Source organism: Natrix helvetica, assembly GCF_964273705.1.
Source record: "Natrix helvetica genome assembly, chromosome: Z".
NCBI lineage: Eukaryota > Metazoa > Chordata > Lepidosauria > Squamata > Natricidae > Natrix > Natrix helvetica.
Window position 1 is genome coordinate 84214028 of NC_138554.1, and position 19237 is coordinate 84233264.

At 46.1% G+C, this 19237-nt stretch overlaps 1 protein-coding gene across 5 annotated transcripts in view; it reads left to right on the forward strand.

Moving 5' to 3' along the window:
* Positions 1-14945, forward strand: part of LARS2 (leucyl-tRNA synthetase 2, mitochondrial) — a 176028-nt gene extending 161083 nt beyond the window's left edge. For all 5 annotated transcript variants that reach the window (XM_081933357.1, XM_081933358.1, XM_081933359.1 and 2 more), the window contains one exon: positions 13375-14945. In XM_081933357.1, the coding sequence (XP_081789483.1) occupies positions 13375-13554 (180 nt within the window). In that variant the 3' untranslated portion in view covers positions 13555-14945. The remainder of the gene's footprint in view (positions 1-13374) is intronic.
* The last annotated feature ends 4292 nt before the right edge of the window (positions 14946-19237 follow it).

A 19237-nucleotide genomic window follows, 5' to 3' on the forward strand; every position in this document is an offset into this window, starting at 1 on the left:
CCCTGAACTGACCCTATTTTCCAGTAGAATCAAGGGGGGGGGGTTACGCATGGGTTTTGTCACAGCCTGATTGGTCGATAGACTGAGGGAAATTTCTATAATGTTCCTCCATTTCCCATTGGCTCCCAGTTTCCTCTCTGTCTTTTGGTCCAAGCACTGCTTTGGCTCCTAGGTAGGAAATCTTCAAATATTGTAATCTTGCTAAAATTTATTAATGTGATTGGATTAATTAGATATCTAAATTATTAAATTTATTTCAGCTGCGGCCCTTAGGGACAGTCGTTTCTGTTTCATGCGAGATAGGAGAGCACTTTGGGGCACCGCGGGGTCAGGGGCCCTGTCCGATTCCCGGGCGGCGGGGGTGACGGGCTTCAAGCACAGCTTTCCACGAGCTAGATTGTGAGTTCAGCAGAAGAACAACCGAGCTGCATAATTTAAAAGGCAAACTGCGGCTTTTTTTCCGGCGTTGGGAGTCTCCTTGCGGCAAACGGCACTTCCATTGATCATACTGTCTTCCTGCCACTCCGAACTTGCCCGAACACGCTACCTTTCTGCCACTCGAACTTGTCCAAACACAACTCGCGGTGGTTAAAAGACAAGCCGCGGCGATTAAAAGACAAGCCGCGGCCATTCCTAAGGCTCTCGGCAGCGCGATCGGAGGCTCCAGCGGCCATTTACAGAAGCCTCGTGGTCGGTTACTCAGCTTCCTGCATCACGGCCGCTGATCGAGGCCAGCAGGTCCTTATCTAGAACGTGGCCCACAGGTCCCGAAGGCCCAGGCACTGGCGGGACCTACAGTGGCCTTGATACTCTGACACGTGAGTGGCTACAATGGCAGCAATAAGATCCGAGCTCCCGCAAGCCCCATCAGAGGCTCCAAGCGAAGTCAGAGAAGGGCAATTAGACAGGCCCAGAACCAGGACCGCAGCTTCTAAGCCCTCAGCTGACCAACGCCCTTCCAGACTTCCGGTTTGCTCGGAGGATCGTTTTGAGTGCTCTGAAGGCTTCAGGGACCATCCGGAGGCTTCCCTGACGCCTCTGGAGGACGTCCGGAGGGGCGGAGGAGGCTGTTTTCGCCCTCCCCGGGCTCCTATAAAGTCTCTGGAGCCTGGGGAAGGCAAAAAAAGCATGTAAAATGGGGGAGAGCACCTGTAGTGCACACATGCGCACTGGGGGTCGCACATTGCATTATGGGTGCGGCACACCCGCACACAGCCCCCCTGCGCTCCCCCCACTTATGGCATGCGAGCCAAAAAAGGTTCGCCATCGCTGTCCTAGCCAAGGTCCCAGGTGGGCTACCGATGTACCACTGGGGGCTTCAGGTTTGTAGTTCCCTTTAGGAAACTATGCACCTTTGGTTGCTGATTAAGTGATTGCTGGTTGTCACATGCCAATACTGTGGACAAAGCAGCTGCCCTGCCTGCAGAAAATCCAGGATTTGCGGAATCGACACCAAAATGGGGTCAATGTGCTCCACCAGAGGAGAGAGTGAAGGACAGTGAGGGCCACAAATGTTGGTATTGGAACTGCTGCCACTGGCTCTCTGATGTGGTAGGAGAAACCATTGGAGGGTTCATGCATGTAATTCGTGCCGAAGGAACAATTGCAATGCACAAGAAGCTGGGAAAGAAGAACTGATACTGTTCGTTGTGTCTGAATGTAGTCCACTAGGGCTCTGATGGTGGACAGGCATTCCTGGGATAGATAAACCTCACAGGATTTGGTGTCTATCACCCCACTCCCAGGTGGAGTGGTCTAGTGGTGGAAACCAGATGGCTCTTTTTTAGGATCACAGAGAATACGTGGTCCTGGAGTGTCTGTACTGTAATTTGGAGGTCCTGTCTTGCCTATGGGAGGGATGACGACTGGATGAGGATGTCGTCCAGGTAGCATTGGATCCGTATGGGTCTTGATCTGAAGTGTGCTGCAAGAGCAGCTAACAATTTGTTGAAGGTTCTGGGAGTTGATAGGTCAAATAGGGCTCTTTATTGATAATGATGCCTTGTATGATAAAACCTCAGGAACCTTCTATGGGATGGACGAATGGGAACATGGAGGTAAGCCTCCTTTAGATCTATTGACGTTAACAGGTCACCCTCTCGAATGCATCCCAGGATGGATTGAAGTGATTGTATTTTGAAGCATTTGTATGCCAAATGGATGTCGAACTTCTTCAGATCTAAGATGGCTCTACACACACACACACACACACACACGCACACACATCTAATTCTTTGGCACTAGAAATAAGATTGAGTAAAAGCCTAGCCCCTCCTGCCCTACAGGGACTGGTTCAGTGGCCATGATCTCTAATAGTTGATGAATTTCATCCTTCATGAGACCCCTTTTGGAGAGACAGGTGGGAGTGGGACACTGAATGAAGTGCCTCGGGGGTGAGGTGCTTCAGTCAGACCCACTTTTATTATTTGTAGGACCCACACGTCTGTGGTTATCATCTCCCATTGGGTGGCGAAAAGCTGTAACCACCCTCCAATGGGAGGAGCATGTTGGGAGTCACTTTGCTCTACAAAAAGATCTGTTGCCTCAAAATGGCCGCATTGCAAAGCGAAGTAACGTTGGACGCTATGGTTCTGGATGTGAACTTGGCCTCATTGAGGGTAGAATCTGCGGAAAACTCGGTGGCTGCCACTAACTTATTTATATCTTGGTGTAATCTGGTTTCCTCTGGAGACAATCTGGCCTGCAGCTGGAGAAGCGAGAGAAGGGAAGGCCTATTGAAAAATGAAGCAGCAGTGGCTGCTTTAATGGCCCAACTACTGCCTGATGCGTTTTATGGAAGGATTTCTCTGCCTTCTTATCCTTCGTCTTCAGACCTATCAAGTTTGAGAGGAGAATGGAAGCCAAGGTCAGAGATGCCACTGGGGCGTACATGGAGAATAACTGCAGGAGTTCCTCCAGGTCTGGGCCCACCCTGTAAAGCCCCTTATCACTGCCACTGGGTGCTTCAAGAGAGCCCAGTTGTAACCACTAATGTTGGATCACATCTACAGGGAAGGAATAACCTCCTGCTCCACCATTGGTTCTTTAAACAGCCTTTCACTGGGATCTTGAAGATCCATAGCCACCTCTCCACTACCATGTGGGCCGTGGTCTTGGCCTTGTACAAGAGAGATTTAAACAAGACGGGTTTAAATAGGCCTTGTACAAGAGAGATTTAAACAAGACGGGTTTAAATAGGCCAATGAAGGTGGGCTTGTTCAGGGTAAGAACCTCATCCTCTAATAATTCCTGGTCTGCCTGGTCTTCTCCCCAGAATAATTCCTCACTATGTAGGGAGGGGCATGGAGTAGTATGCCCTTGCAGAGGGGCTAGATCAATGGTGACCTGTCCTGGCTAGTGGGTGGGTGCTGGTTGGGAAGGATGCTGGGCTCTTTGTTGGAGGCCCTCAGCGATCCCTTGGGAAATGGTCCTAGAAATGAAATTACACAATTCCTTTGAAAGTGCTGGGCCCTGATCTGCCACTGGGCAGAGCCCCGCTGCAATGGGAGTGAGAAGGAGAGAGATGACTCAGAGTGCAAAGGAAAGTTAATTTCCATCTCCCCTGCTGAGGTGCCTGGTGCAGTTTCTGCCCTGGTCTATTTTGGGGCTTTGGCAAACTGCTTTTCTAAAGCCTTCTGGCATCTTCTAGAATCCCTGTCAGGGGCAGTAGATTCCCTCCTGGTGGAAGAACTTTGAGGCCTAGTTCCCTTTGAAGCTCCCCTTACAGTTGCACCCACCTCCCAGGGAAGGGACTTGTGGCTGGTTGACGCTTCAGCCTCTCCCTGACAGGCCTCTCTCTGCTATTTTGAAATATGAGATTTGGTCGTTAAATGTGTCACCACGTGCACAAACTGTCTGTTAACTAAGACCCTGCTGGCATAGGAGCTCTCAAAGGCGATCTGGTGATCCCTTGGGAGGTGGGAGTAGAGGGTGAAGGGGCACAGGACAGTTGTAGATCCACTCACCAACTGCTGCAATCGTGGATTAAGAAAAGGGTGCAAGCCGACAAATGGCTCTGTGGCACCAAATAGTGATTTTGAATTGTCTGAGTATGACCAGCAGCTCAGCTAACAACTCCTTGTGGTAGTGGTGGCCCTACCGGTGACCCAGAAAGACCAGCCCATGTACTGGCAGCAATTAGTAAAGGAGACAGGCCCAGTGGCTGTAGGCCAAGCCTTAAAAGAAGCACAAAGGTGATCCTATGCTTCCGATGCCAAAGAAAAGCCTGCTGTTGTGCTGGGGACTGTGGTCCAACACACCGTTGGGACTCCTGAGCTGCCTGCAGTGATCCTAGTTTTATTGGTGGTGATGGCCCATTGGTGACCCAGAGAGGCCAGCCATGCACCGGCAGCTGAGGGAGAGTGAGCTGAAGCCTTGCGGCAACAGAATCTCCCTCCAATGATGCCTGCTCTTGGTTTAGAAGTCAAGTTCTTTTGAAGGAAATTAACACAAAAGGTAAAGGGAGGTCCAATCAATGTCGATCTGCTCAGAAACTGTGGAGAATCTTTGGATATGTCTCTCCTGGGCTAGACTAAGTTGAAAAACTGGACTCAGTAGAGCAGAGGAGGCGTGGCCAAAGCTTTTGCAGTCTCTGGGCAGAAAGACAGAAGTTAACCCATGCTTGGATTCTCCAAGCAGTGCACAGGAGAAGGGAAGGAAGGAAGGAAGATGAAGGTCAAAGGAAAGAAAGAAAGCGAGAAAGGAGGGAGATGGGAATGAGGAGGCAATGATGGAAGGAGGGGGAGGGAAGAAGGAAGGAAGGAGATTGGAATGAGAGAGAGGAAGGGTGTGATGAAAGTCATGCCTTAGCACTTGGCCATCAGCAGCCCTGCTGTCCTTCTGCCCCCTCCTCCGGGCCTTTCCTGGTGTCTCCCACTCAATTGCTGAGGATGCTTTGGTTTTAAAGCCAGATTTCCTCACATGGAGAGAGAGTGGACCTCCCTCCAATGCACTTTGCCCTCCTGCACCCATCATTACCAACCTAGCCAAGGAGAACAGGAACAAGCAGCAGGAGCCTTCAGTAGGAGGAAGTGCAGCCGGGCATCCCCCTCAGGGAAGCAGAGATGGGCTGGGCTGGGCTGGGCTGCTGGGTCCTATTGTCCAAGGAACTCAAGGTCTAGGCTGGGCACTTGCCCTTCACTGCCCAGGGCTCTGGGCAGTCCATGCCGCAATCGGGAGTTCTCCAGTTGGCTTGAGAGGGACAGTGAAGCTTTGGACTAGGCTTTGGCACTCACCCTGGTCTCGCCTTCCTCCGCTGGAAACCTCCAGATCCCCCCCCCCCCCCGTTCCAGATTTGCCTGGTCCCTCACATGGAGGAGAAAGTTTACAGCAATCAGTTTCCTCCGAATCCAGCTTCTGCCTTGACAGATCTCTGCAAAAGAGGAAGGGGTGGTATGGGGAACATTGTGATAACAAGTCAGCATCCTTACCACACGATCCTCCTCTTGCTCTCCCGAGATCTGTCAAGATAGAAGTTGGATTCTGCTTATTACAAACTTTCTCCTCTGTGCTTCCATACGGAGCAACAGCATCCTCTGCCTCCTGCTTTGCTGGGAGGGGCCCTGGACATGGAAATGCAACAATGTCTGGGATTGGGAGAAGAATGTCTCCTTTTACGTGCTGTGCATGTGTGTATTGCACACACACACACACACCATTCCAAGCTTGGAGTCTTTTATCCGTTTACAAACTGCCAATCATACTTGGGCTTGGGGAGAAGGCCCACTCCTTCCTCTGTGGATAAAAGTTCCCAAACCTGGAATACGGTGTGTGTATGTGTGCACGCACGCATGTGTGCAGGTGTGTGCACACACATGTGCTTTGCTGCCAGCAGTTTGGGGAGGCAAGGAGCTTGTGGGGCATACTGTCCCCATATCAAGTTAGCTGGTGCAACCTGTTCCATCCCGACCCAGCCGTCCTGAGTCAACCATGCCCAGTGAGTGGCATTGAGTTGGCCACACCTACCCAGCCATACTTGGCCAGTCATGGTGACCTGGCTACTGGCCCTTTGAGGGCAACCATAATGCTGATGCGACCCTCAATGAAATTGAGTTTTACTCTTCTGGTCTACATCCTAGGTCAATAATGAGAGGAAGATGATGATGAAAACCAGGATGGAATTTCCAGTGGTGACGTTGAGACGAGTGTGGGGAAGAAATCAGGGCTCTGACTTCTTATCTCAATCTGCACGTTTGGAGGACCCCTTCGGGGGAATGCTGATCTTGGGTGAGAGAGCCCTATAACTGAGAGGCCACTTGTAGGAGTGAGACTGGCAGATTTTTAGAGGTAAAGACCGGCCCGAAGAACTAATTGGCGTAAGTGAGCGATCTGAAGGGAGACAACAAGAAAGAGCACGACTTAAGAGCATGACATACAGACTCGACATACAGACTTTCTTTCTGGAAAGAATCCGAGAAAGAAGGAGGACTTGGACTGCTTGAGAGTGGCAGTAAACAGACAGCAGTTAGGAAAAGAAGAGGACAACGAAATGGAACGGGAAGAGACTGATGCAACAGCTGTGCTGAAATTATTTAGAACTATTTAGAACAGAAGAATGTGGACAATTTTGCAAAGACTGAAAGAAAAAGTAACTCAACCGAGAACTTAAAAAAAGAAAATTTAAAGAAAAAGCGGTGTTTTTTAAAAAATTGGATTTATATGCTGCCCTTCTGCCAAAGAACTCAGGGCAGTGTACAACATTAAAAAACACACATCCCAAAAGTTAAAAAGAAATTAAATACATATCCAAAAAAAAACAAACCTGAATTTATAGGACAATACATTTAAAAATGAGTTAAAATTAACAGGCCAGGCCGGCTTGCTGGAAAAGCCAACTTTTTAGGGCACGTCGGAAGGACCGGAGGTCAGGGATTATGCGAAGCTCCAGAGGCAGTTCATTCCAGAGGGAAGGCGCTCCCACAGAGAAGGCTCTCCCCCTGGGGGTCCCTAGCCGACACTGTCTGGCCGACGGCACCCTGAGGAGGCCAACTCTGTGGGATCGTACTGGACGGCGGGAGGCTACTGGTGGCAGAAGGTGGTCTTGCAGGTACCCTGGGCCTAAGCCATGGAGCACTTTAAAGATCATAATACCTTGAATCGCACCCGGGAAACAACTGGCAACCAGTGCAGGCTGCCTAAAAGGGGTGTAACATGGGAGCACCTAGGTACCCCCATGACAACCCGTGCGGCCGCCTTCTGAACCAGCTGAATAGTCCAGGTGCTCTTCAAGGGCAGCCCCATGTAGAGAACATTGCAGTAGTCCAGGTGAGAAAGGACGAGGGCGTGAGTGACTGTGCACAGAGCATCCCGATCCAGGAAGGGGTGCAACTGGCGTACCAGGCGAACCTGGCAAAAGCCCCCCCTGGTCACGGCTGTCAGGTGTTCTTCTAAACTAAGCCGTGTATCCCAGATTGCGAGCCTTCTCTGAGGGGGCTAAAATTTCTCCCCCTATCGTCAAAGATGGAACAAGATGTACAAATCGGGATGACAGAAACCACAGCCACTCAGTCTTGGAGGGATTGAGCTTGAGCCTGTTCCTCCCCGTACCATGGTCAATGGTATCAAAAGCCGCCGAGAGGTCTAATAGGACCAGGACAGAGGAGCAGCCCCTGTCCTGGGCCCGCCAGAGATCATCGACCAATGTGACCAATGCTGTCTCCGTGCTGTACCCGGGCCTGAAACCCGACTGAAACGGATCCAGGTAGACAGCTTCATCCAGGCACTGGGGAAGCTGACGTGCTACCACACTCTCGACAACCTTTGCTACAAAGCGAAGGTTGGAGACTGGATGATAGTTGGCTAAAGAAGCTGGGTCCAGGGACAACCTCTTGAGGAGGGGCCTCACCACCGCCTCCTTCAAGGCGGTGGAAAAGAACCCCTCCCTCAATGAAGCGTTGGTAATCGCCTGGAGCCAGCTTCATGTCACTTCCTGGGAAGCTGAAACTAACCAAGAGGGACACGGGTCCAGCACACAAGTGGCAGCACTGAGTCTCCCCATAATCCTGTCCATGCCTTCGGGGGTCACAGGGTCAAACCCATCCCAGATTGTCTCCTCAAGATTCATCCCCGTCGGCTCGCCCGAATCTACCCAGTTAGAGTCCAAGCCTGTCCGGATCTGAGCGATTTTATCCTGCAGATACTGAACAAATTCTTCAGCCCTACCCTGCAAGGGGTCTTCCCCAGTTCCTTGGTTAAGTAAGGAGCGGGTCACCCTAAACAGGGCAGCTGGGCGGTTATCTGCGGATGCGATAAGAGCGGAATATATTGCCATTTTGCCACTTCTATTGCCACTAAGTAGGATTTAATATGAATTCTTACTAGTGTTCGATCAGATTCGGACCGGCTGGCCCTCCAGCCACTCTCTAGGCATCTTTTCCGGCGTTTCATTTCCCAGAGCTCCTCGGTAAACCAGGGAGCCATACGGGATCGACACCGGGTCAGAGGCCGCAAAGGCACAATGTGATCCAAGGCCCCAGCGGGCGCCCTATCCCCGGCTTCCACTAGGGCTTCGGTCGAGTTGTGAGCAAGGGATTCAGGAAAAGTCCCAAGCTCCATGAGGAACCTTTCGGGGTCCATCAGGTGCCTGGGGCAGAACCATCTAGTCGGTTCCGCCTCCCTGCGGCGAGAGGTAGCGGTATGGAAGTCAAGCCTGATGAGGAAATGATCAGACCATGACAAGGGTTGAATAGAAATATCCCCTAAATCTAGATCATTCATCCACTGCCCAGAGACAAAAATCAGGTCAAGTGTGTGTCCCCCACTATGGGTGGGGTCTTGAATTAACTGAGTTAGGTCCATAGCTATCATGGAAGCCATGAACTCCCGAGCTGACTTGGATGTCTCGCCAATGGAAGGCAGATTGAAATCCCCCAGGACCATGAGCCTGGGGAAATCAATCGCCAATCCAGTGAACGAACTGACTGCATTAATAGTTTATTTAAATAAGTTACAATTATATACAATATCTATATATAATATTTATAATACCTATAAATACTCAAATCAATATTTATATTTATAAACAAGTAAGTGGAAAGCTTGTGGATATCCATGTGTGTGTGTGTGTGTGTGTGTGTGTGTGTATGTATGTATGTATGTATGTATGTATGTATGTATGTATGTATGTACAACCCCTGGTATGCCTAAATATGGGAGGAAGGTCACTACTCCCTCTTTCTGTCCTTCGGCTCATCACAGAAGACCATGCAGGCAGAAAACCATATTTTTATTTTTAATGTTGCCTTTTTATATTTGTGTTGTATTTGTACTAATATAAGAGATATAATTTACAGAATAACAAGAGATGCGCCCATGATGTACAAAGGGAAAGAGATACAAACCCTGAAACAAACCCCGCGAAGAGTGAGGGAGCAAAGGAGAGAATATTGATTCCTGACGACACAACTGATTAAACAAGATATACTATTTAGGTGGTTGGTACCTGAAGGGATGCTCGTAATCTGGCAGGAGAAAAAGATTAAAGTTGACAATCTGGAGAAGGCATAGGATTTATATGAGCAACTAGTAGGCCCGGAAGAGGAACAGAGCAGTAAAGAGGAGATGGAATATAGAAGCTAGGAAGAACGACAACAGAGAATAACGAAAGGAGAACAAGGAGAAAGTAGTAGGGAGGAGGAGGAGCAGCAGAGAGAGGAGGAAGTGAGACCAAAAACAAGGAGTCGAAAAAGAAACTAGAGTTAATAAAAAACAGGTAGAGAATTAGTAGGATGGAAGAAGAAATTCAATTATTGTCAGTAAATATTAACAGTTTAAATTCACCAACAAAAAAAAGTGTATCTGGGCAAAATTAACAAAACAAAAGGCAGATATAATATGCTGACAGGAAACACACATTAAAAAACAAAATATAAAATACCTGGAATATCCTAAATTAGGAAGATTATATGCAGCATCAGCAGAAGAAAAGAGAAAAGGGATAGTGATATATGCTAAAGAGGGGATAAAGACAAATTTAATTTATGCAGACCCAAAGGGAAGAATATTAATGAAAGAGATATGGATAAATCAAAAATCAATACTACTGGTAGCAATATATCCCCCAAACAAAAATCAGAAGGAGTTTTATAAAAAATTACACGAAAAATTTAGAGAAATTGGAGTGAGAAATATCTGTATAATAGGAGATTATAATTCCATAATAGACAGTAAAAAAGATTACATAAGTGACAAGAAAACTAAAAATTAAAAAAGTATTACCAACAACCTGTTTTGAGATGATGGAGGAGCTAAACTTAATAGATATTTGGAGAAAAATGGAACCAGAAAAAAAAACAATTTACTTTTTATTCCAATCCAACTTCCCTTTCTGGATGTCCTAATCTACAAAAAACCCAAGGGCTCCCTAGGACACACCATCTACCAGAAAAAAACACACACCAACCGCTACTTAAATGCACAATCCCATCACCACCCTGCACAGATCAACTCTGTAGCCAAGACCCTCATCTCCAGAACCAAACGCCTAGCCGACAAAGACCACCTGAAAACTGAATTACACAAACTCACAAATGTATTAATCTCCAATGGATTCCAAAGAAAAACAATCACCAACCTAATCCAAAAGGAGACTCCCCCAAAAAACCAAGATACAGAACAGGAAAATGGCATCGCCCTCCTCCCTTACATCAAAGGCACCACAGATAAAATCAGCAAAATTCTCCACAAGCACAATATCAGGACAGCCTTCACCACTGACCAAAAAATAGCCAACATCTTAAGAAACCCCAAAGACAAAATCCAGCTAGAAAACCAAGGAGTCTACGAAATACCATGCAAAATCTGCCCAGCAATATACATAGGACAAACAAACAGGAGAATAAATGCACGCATCACAGAACACAAAAATGCAGTAAGAAAAAAAGAAAAAACTTCTTCCCTTTTCCAGCACCTTAAAGCTACAGGACACGAAATCAACTTTGAAGGAGCCAGGTTAATCTCCAAAACAGAACACCTCCACAAGAGAATAATCATGGAAGCCATCGAAATAGAGAAACACCCCCACAGCATGAACAAACGTGATGATACCTCCCGCCTACCAAACATCTGGAAACCAGCCCTAGCCAACAAACGAACACCACCCACCACCCAAGCCGTTAAAATACAAAACAACAATGCACACACAACCTGCACCAATCAGCACCAATCTACCAATCATGATACAACCACACAACCAATCATTCCACTTACTGAAACAAAGCCACCACCCCATCCCCTCCCACCAAGACTTACAGAAAGACGGCAGCTCCGTTCCCATTTTAAGCCCACAGCTTGAAGATGGCAGGTGTGATCCTGCCGAAACGTTGCAAAGACATATATATATACAACCAAAGATATATATATATCTTTGGTTGTTCGGGTTTTCTCCCACGTAGAATTGGAAGTATCTTCACAACGTTTCGATGAAGTCTCATTCATCATCTTCAGGCTGTTGCTTCCGGCTTGGTGCTTCCGGCTTGGTGCTTCCAGGTGCTTCGGAAGCACCAAGCCGGAAGCAACAGCCTGAAGATGATGAATGAGACTTCATCGAAACGTCGTGAAGATACTTCCAATTCTACGCGGGAGAAAACCCGAACAACCAAAGACATACATACAAACACCTGTGAAAACCTCAGAAAACTTATATATATATATATATATATATATATATATATATATATATATATATATATATATATATATATATGTGTGTGTGTGTGTGTGTGTGTGTGTGTGTGTGTGTGTGTGTGTGTGTGTGTGTGTGTGTGTGTGTGTGTGTGTGTGTGTGTGTGTGTGTTCTGACCCCCCTTCCTCCGTTGCCCACACAGCACACACACTCCGGAACAGTACAAGGGAACAAGGTTTATTACACGAACAGACAAGAGGTTTCGTGGCAGCAAGCCACCAAGACAAAACTCACAGGGACAGAACACAAAAGCAGCTATCCAGCTTGCCGGGATCCCAGACTAGAGTTTCTGGCATAAGTCCTTTGTTGACTGCTACGCAGAGCCTCTCCAGAGTCAACCCTTTTATAACCTAAAATGGGCGTCTCCCAAACAGCACCTGAGAGCTCTTTACTGCCTATAATTACGCCCACGCTCCTTGCGGAAACGGGCATCTAGAAACGCCCTGCTAAGTCCTGAGTCACTGTCCTCCCCGCTGCTCCAAGGCAGGGCATCGGGAGTCCTCCTCCTCTGGCTCTCACCGCTGCTCCATGCCTCTGGCGCCACCTGGTGGCCGACCAGACTCTCGGATCCCTGCTCAGCCTCTGAATCCTGTCCAGGATCGCCCATCTCCTCTGGAGCTGACTTGTATGGACTATCACTCTCGGAGTCTGGTGGCAGCGGCACCGGCTGGGCCACAACATATATGTATGTATGTATGTATGTATGTATGTGTGTGTGTGTGTGTGTGTTACAACCCCTGGTATGCCCAAATATGGGAGGGAGCTCACTACTCCCTCTTTCTGTCCTTCGGCTCATTACAGAAGACCATCCAGGCAGAAAACCATATTTTTATTTTTAATGTTGCCTTTGCTATGTTTGTGTTGTATTTGTGCTGATAAATAAATAAAGGGAGACTAGTATAGATCTATTTCAAGCTATTTAGCTCTCATCAGCTAGCCATACCCTTACTGGGATTAGAACCTGGGCTGTAGTACATATTAGGCAGATGTATTAGCCACTAAGCCACAGGCTCTCCTCCTTATCAGCTGAGCCAGGGAAATAGGTTTGTATTTGTGTTACAACCCCTGGTATGCCCAAATATGGGAGGGAGCTCTCTACTCCCCCTTTCTGTCCTTCGGCTCATTACAGAAGCGAAATAATATATACATGTACAGGTATGATGACGTAATAATGTTGATATAATGACTGTAAGGTGTTGTAGAAGGGTAAAAATAATAATAAATAAGAAGAGGAAGAAAATTAGGATGGCAGGGCTAGCCAGTGGCAGTGGAGAGTCTGACATCCAAGGGGACAAATATGGTAGGAAAGATAGAATGGTGGAAAAATTATAGTGAAGGCAAATATGGCAGGGTGGTGGGATTTTTTATTCTGATGGGAGCTCACTGGGCCTAGCTGGAGAGGAGGCAGCAGGCCAAAACCAGCATTTCATAGAGGGAGGAGGATGTGAGCTCCTTGCCAAGCAGCAGCATAATCCTTGCCTAATAAATGAATAAGCACTACTTGACTTGCTGTTATTAAGTGATCTCTCTCTCTCTCCCTCCCTCCCTCCCACTAGTCCCAATTAGGATCATTAATACAATACAATACATTAATTGAGTATTACCTTACATTAATTGACTGAAGCTAAAACAAAAGTAAGAAATTTTAGATTCCTTTTTCAATTTTCATCTGTTTTTTTTTTCTTTCTCTTCAGATCAACAATAAATTCTGTGGTAAAGTTAAAGTACCCCAACAAGTATCCCGAGATGCAGAAGTACTTCGTGAGCTGGTTCTTCAAAGTGAACTAGGGAGTGAATACCTTCAAGGAAGAACAATTACAAAATTTTTCTTATCTCCTCGAACTTCCCTCATCAACTTCCTCATCCAGGATTAAGAAGATATTTTCTTAGAATTGTCCATTTAACTATAACTGTGGCAGAAATAAGGATAAAGATATCCTTATTTCAGAAAAGATTAAGAAAAGTGACCAAATGATTTTATTCACCAGTTTCAAAAGTTAATCATTTCTCTTTGTAACCTCTATAGATCATTCATAATCTTGCATTGCAGACATTTATACTAATTACAGTGTAAAACTAAATCATGGAATCCAAAATTAAAATGAAATTAGGTATGACAAAAAATTCATACTTTTGATTAAACTTAATCAAATGAATGGTTTCATTCTTAAATGAATGGTTTCATTCGATGTCACAACTGAAATTTTGTCAGTAAAGGTAAGGAGAACAATTGGCGATATTTATGCTCCAAAATGTATGAATGAGCCTGGATTTGTGATTAGTTCATGGTTGTTTATGAACTGTAATGGATACAGATAATTCTTACATTTCAAATAATTTCAGCTCTTAACTGCAATATTCTATTGAGATAATTGTCCAAGAATATTTCCAATATTTCCAGGAGTTGCATGAATCTCTATTCTCCCTATCAATTTCTCTCTCCTACCTGAGAAAATAATAGACAACTCAATGTTCAAACATCAGAAAGTTTTGATTGTAATGTTAAATCATCTAATACAGTTAGAAATTATAGGAATTACAGTCCTAAATTTATACAGTCCTTATTTCAGAGATACAGGTATTGAAAAATGGTAGACAGATTGCTTTCTTAGTTCAATTTGGAAAAACCTAATGGTAATAACTTTTTTAAGAGCTACATATAATTATATGTAAAGCTAGTACTGGATTAAACAATAAGCTATGATCAAGAGAACTTTCATATAAGGTAAAAATTTGCAGTTCAGCTCAACATCCCAAAAATATGTATATATAGTGGGGACACCAAGAGAAAATCTATCATATATTTCATACTGTGTATCTAAAAATTACATTACAATAAATTTATAGCAATTTCAGGTTTTCAGTCTATGTTAATTCTAATATGGTTTACTTTTCTGCTATTCTAAAAGCAAGCCTTTAAAATTGTATTCTTTAATTCTTGATGCAAGTTTACTTCTCCACCCCTACAAAAGAATAAATTATTGCTAGTTGGTGATTAAAGAAATACAATAGCCTTCAATAGAAATTGTACAACGATAAAAATGATAGTCTGAAATTGAGAATTATAATTACTGATTCAAAAGCAAATCAATACTTTTCTATTGATGATCAGTCAAAATATATATTTATCCCAAAATGTTTGCAAAAACAATTAACACAATCTGTGTTTAATTCAATTCTACTGAAATAAATGAAATTGTGCAAGAGGGGTAGTGTTCATGCAAAGTTGCCATTTCATTTCAATGAAGCCTGCAATAAAGAAGTTCCTGGTGAATTATTTTGCTAATGGATTTTCTTTTCTTCCTTTTAAACAGTTTTAAAATTAAATTATAAAGTATTATAAAATACAAAACACAAATAAAAGAATAGTGAGGAAGGAGGGGATAGGGGAAAGAGAAGTGAGGAAAGGTAGGCAAAAGAAAAGAAAAAGAAGCATTGACTTCCAACTCTCTGTAACAGTAGAATAAGGCATTAGCATCAAATCACAGCTTTTTGTTTTTCCATAATATGAACAAATCATTTATTTATTTCTTTTTTGCAAACGGGTTTATTGATATATTTTTAATAAACATAAAAAATTCCCTATCTATCTGAACAGCATGTTGTCTGGGCACAAAGTTTTAAGTAGAGATATAACAGTAATAATCATAATCAACAAACGTATCAACATTAATCACAAAGTAATAATACAATAAGTTTATCCATCTTGAGAAATTTTCACTGCAAAAAAAAAGCCCCTCCAGGGCTCCTAGCTCCAGGCTCCGGGCGCCCTGAGACACCGCCAGCGCTGACATCAGCCCGCACGCCCCCAAACACCACCAAACGCACCAGCCGACTTCGCCCAGCTGTCTCACGTCCAGCGTCTCCTACAGCGTCTCCCACAGCAGCTGACAGCAGCTGGCTGGCGCTGACTCACTCTCCCGTTCTCCCGCTCTCTCACTCTCGCGTTCTCTCCATTCTTCTTGGTCGCCAGACCACCCTGGAGACCCATTTGGGTCGCAATGAAAAGCCAGGGTGGTCACTTACTGGACCCGGTCCTCGAGGGTGGCACAGAGGACTGGTAGCATCCCTGCTCTCTCAAACGACCCCCGCAAACATAAGGAGTTCAAGGGCAGACCGCCATTGCTCCAGGAAGCTCCTCCCTAGATGAATGGAAAACAGCATTCAATTGCCCCCTAGGGAGCTTTCAATTCAAATTGATACCTTTTGGACTGCAGGGGCCCCCAGCAATGTTCATGCAGTTAATAAACAAGGTGCTGCATGAGCACCTCTATAAGGGGCTCCTTGTCTACCTGGGCAACATCCTCATGTACACTGAGACCATAAATGACCACATAACCCTAGTCCACCAGGTACTGGAAAAATATCTGATGGCCAACCTGTACATCAAATTATCAAAATGTGAATTTCACTGTGCACGGCTAGACTACCTGGGCTACCATGTATCAAATGAGGGCATAGAAATGGACCCAGCCAAAGTACAAGGCATCCTAGGCTGGCAATCTCCTCGCACTCACAGATAGCTACAAAGCTTCCTAGGATTCGCAAACTTCTGCAGGCAATTCATCCCCTCCTTTGTGAAGATCACCAAACCCATGATGGACCTCATCAAAGAACCAATGCTGAAGCATCTTGACCCTGAAAAACCCTTCATTATACAAGAAGACGCCAGCGATGTGGCAGTGGAAGCATAGCTACTCCAAAGAAACAGCCATGGAAACCTACAGTCCTGAGTGTGAAGTTCCCAAGAGTTGCCCTAATTAATTTATGAGACAAGGTTAAAAAAAACCCCATTCATTTATCAGGACTAACATCTTGGCACGGACTTCTGTGTAGCTGAAACTAAATCTCACTTAATGGTGTCTGACCTTTACCCCTGTTCCCTCCCCTGATTTCCTCCCTCTGTTGCTCTTTTGCACTCCCTCCAGATTCCATCTGGGGCTTTGGACTAGGGCAAGGGAATTTCCACCAGTACTTATCTTCTCTTGCTTCTGCTTGAGTTTTGCCACATATCTCCAGCTGCAATCAACCTCTTGCTGCCTGATTTTCCCTCCAAGCAACCCAAACATTGGAGGAGGGGGTGCTCAGAGGGCCCGGGCTTCAGGAAACCCAGAAAAAATATTTTAAAAGTCAGTTTCAGCTATCTGTGAAGTTTCCAAGAGTTGCCCTAATTAATTTACGAGAACCAAGACAAGGTTTAAAAAAACCCATTCATTTATTAGGACTAACATCTTGGCACGGACTTCTTTGTAGCTGAAACTAAATCACACTTAATGGGTCTGACCTTTACCCCTGTTCCCCCTACCCTCTGGCTGAGGTCATCAATCACATTCTCCAACAGGACATTATGGCAGGGTTCTGGACATGCGCGTTCACATCCCAGTACAGAAATATGAGGCTTTTACTCTGGCCAAAAGTATGCATGGCATTTCCTCCCACCACCTTCTCAAGTTGATAGTAGTCATGAAAATGCCTTGGGCATTGACATCCGGCTCCTCTCACTTCTTGAAAGCGACCTGTATAAAACAAAGCAATTTGAGTACAGGTGTATAACTTAGGGATGTGTCCCTCCCCCAGGCTTGCTTGGATTTTCTGCATGGAATTTTGATATAAGACGATCAGCCTGGATATTTCTATTTTTCACCCAAGATACCTCTGATGAGGGGTAGCCTTTTCACTTGATTAAGTATTGGAGTTGTCTCCTGTGCCACTTTGAATCAAGGAGACGCTGAACTTCATAATGAGTTTGGCCCCCTATGACCATAGGGCCTGGGGGCTCCAGGGTTAGTGATCTCAGAGTGGATCCAATCATGGGTTTAAAGACGCTGCTATGGAATGCTGGGTGTATCTTCCCCAACAATCGAGGCAGTTTCAATTGCACTGTGACTGGGTTGATGATCTTTACTATGGGGATTGGTCCCATAAACTTTGACCCCAGTTTCTTGCTAGGCAGTTTTAATCTCAAATATTGTGTGGAGAAGTAAACCTTCTCTCCCACCCGGAATGTTGTGGAGCCCAGTATTTGTCTGCCTGTTTCTAATAGGTTTGTGCCGCTTTAGCCAGTGCCTTTTTGACATTTTCCCAGGGCTTTCAGCATCGACATCCAGTCAGCCAAGCTGACTGAGAAGGGGGGATCCCTTGGATACTCAGGCATTGGGGTGAAGTCTATACCGCTCACTATTTTGAATAGCGTGAGTCCTGTGCTACTGTGGCATTATTGTACGCGACCGCAGCAAAAGATAAATGGTCCGCCCAATTGGACTGCTGATAGTTCACGTAACACCTCAGGTACTGCTTTACCATGGCATTCAGTCTCTCTGCTGCCCCATTGTTGCTCAGATGAAAAGTTGAACTAATAATAATAATAATATTTATTTCTTAGCCGCACCCTCTCCCGAAGGACTCGGGGCGGCGTACAATAAAACACATAAAAAATACAAATATGGACAAAACATACATATAATATAGACGTATACAAGGAGGAGGTGGGCAGATGGATAAAAACAATTAAAATCACAATATTAAAAATCCCCTAAATAAATTACCAAAATAAAAAACCCGTCAGGAGCGATATGATCAGACTATGGTTGAGCCAGGCCAGCTACTTGGAATAGGTGGGTCTTGAGCTTTACACGGAAGGAGCGGAGGTCAGAGGTAGTCCTAATATCTGGAGGGAGGTCATTCCACAGGGCTGGGCCCGCCACAGAGAAGGCTCTGCTCCTAGGCGCCGCCCCTCGGCACTGTCTGGTGGACGGCACCTGGAGGAGTCCCTCTCTGTGCGAGCGAATTGATCGCAGGGATGTATGGGGCAGGATACGATCCCGCAAGTAACTAGGTCCTGAGCCATGGAGCGCTTTAAAGATCGTTATCAAAACCTTGAAACGCACCCGATAGACCACAGGAAGCCAGTGCAGCTCGCGCAGGAAAGGTGTCACATGGGAGTACCTAGTACTCCCCATAATTACCCGCGCGGCCGCATTCTGGACCAACTGTAGCCTCCGAGTGTATTTCAAGGGAAGCCCCATGTAGAGAGCGTTACAGTAGTCCAGGCGAGACGTCACCAGCGCATGAGTGACTGTGCGTAAGGCGTCCCGGTCCAGTAGGGGGCGCAATTGGCGCACCAGGCGAACCTGGTGGAACGCCCCCCTTGCCACGGCTGTCACATGGTCATCCATGGACAGCCGGGCATCCAGGAGGACGCCCAAATTGCGCGCCCGCTCCACAGGGGCAAGTTGTATGCCCCCAATGGCCAGAGATGGAATTAATTGGCTGAACCGGGGAGCCGGTACCCACAGCCACTCCGTCTTGGAGGGATTGAGCTTGAGTCGGTTGTCATCCATCCAGACCCGTACGGCTTCCACACACCGGGACATCACTTCGACGGCCTCGTTGGGGTGGTTTGGGGTGGAAATGTACAGCTGAGTATCATCAGCATACAGATGATATCCCACCCCGAAACCACGGATGATCTCACCCAACGGCTTCATATATGTGTTGAACAGGAGTGGCGAGAGGACCGACCTCTGTGGCACCCCACAAGTAAGGGGGCTTAGGGTT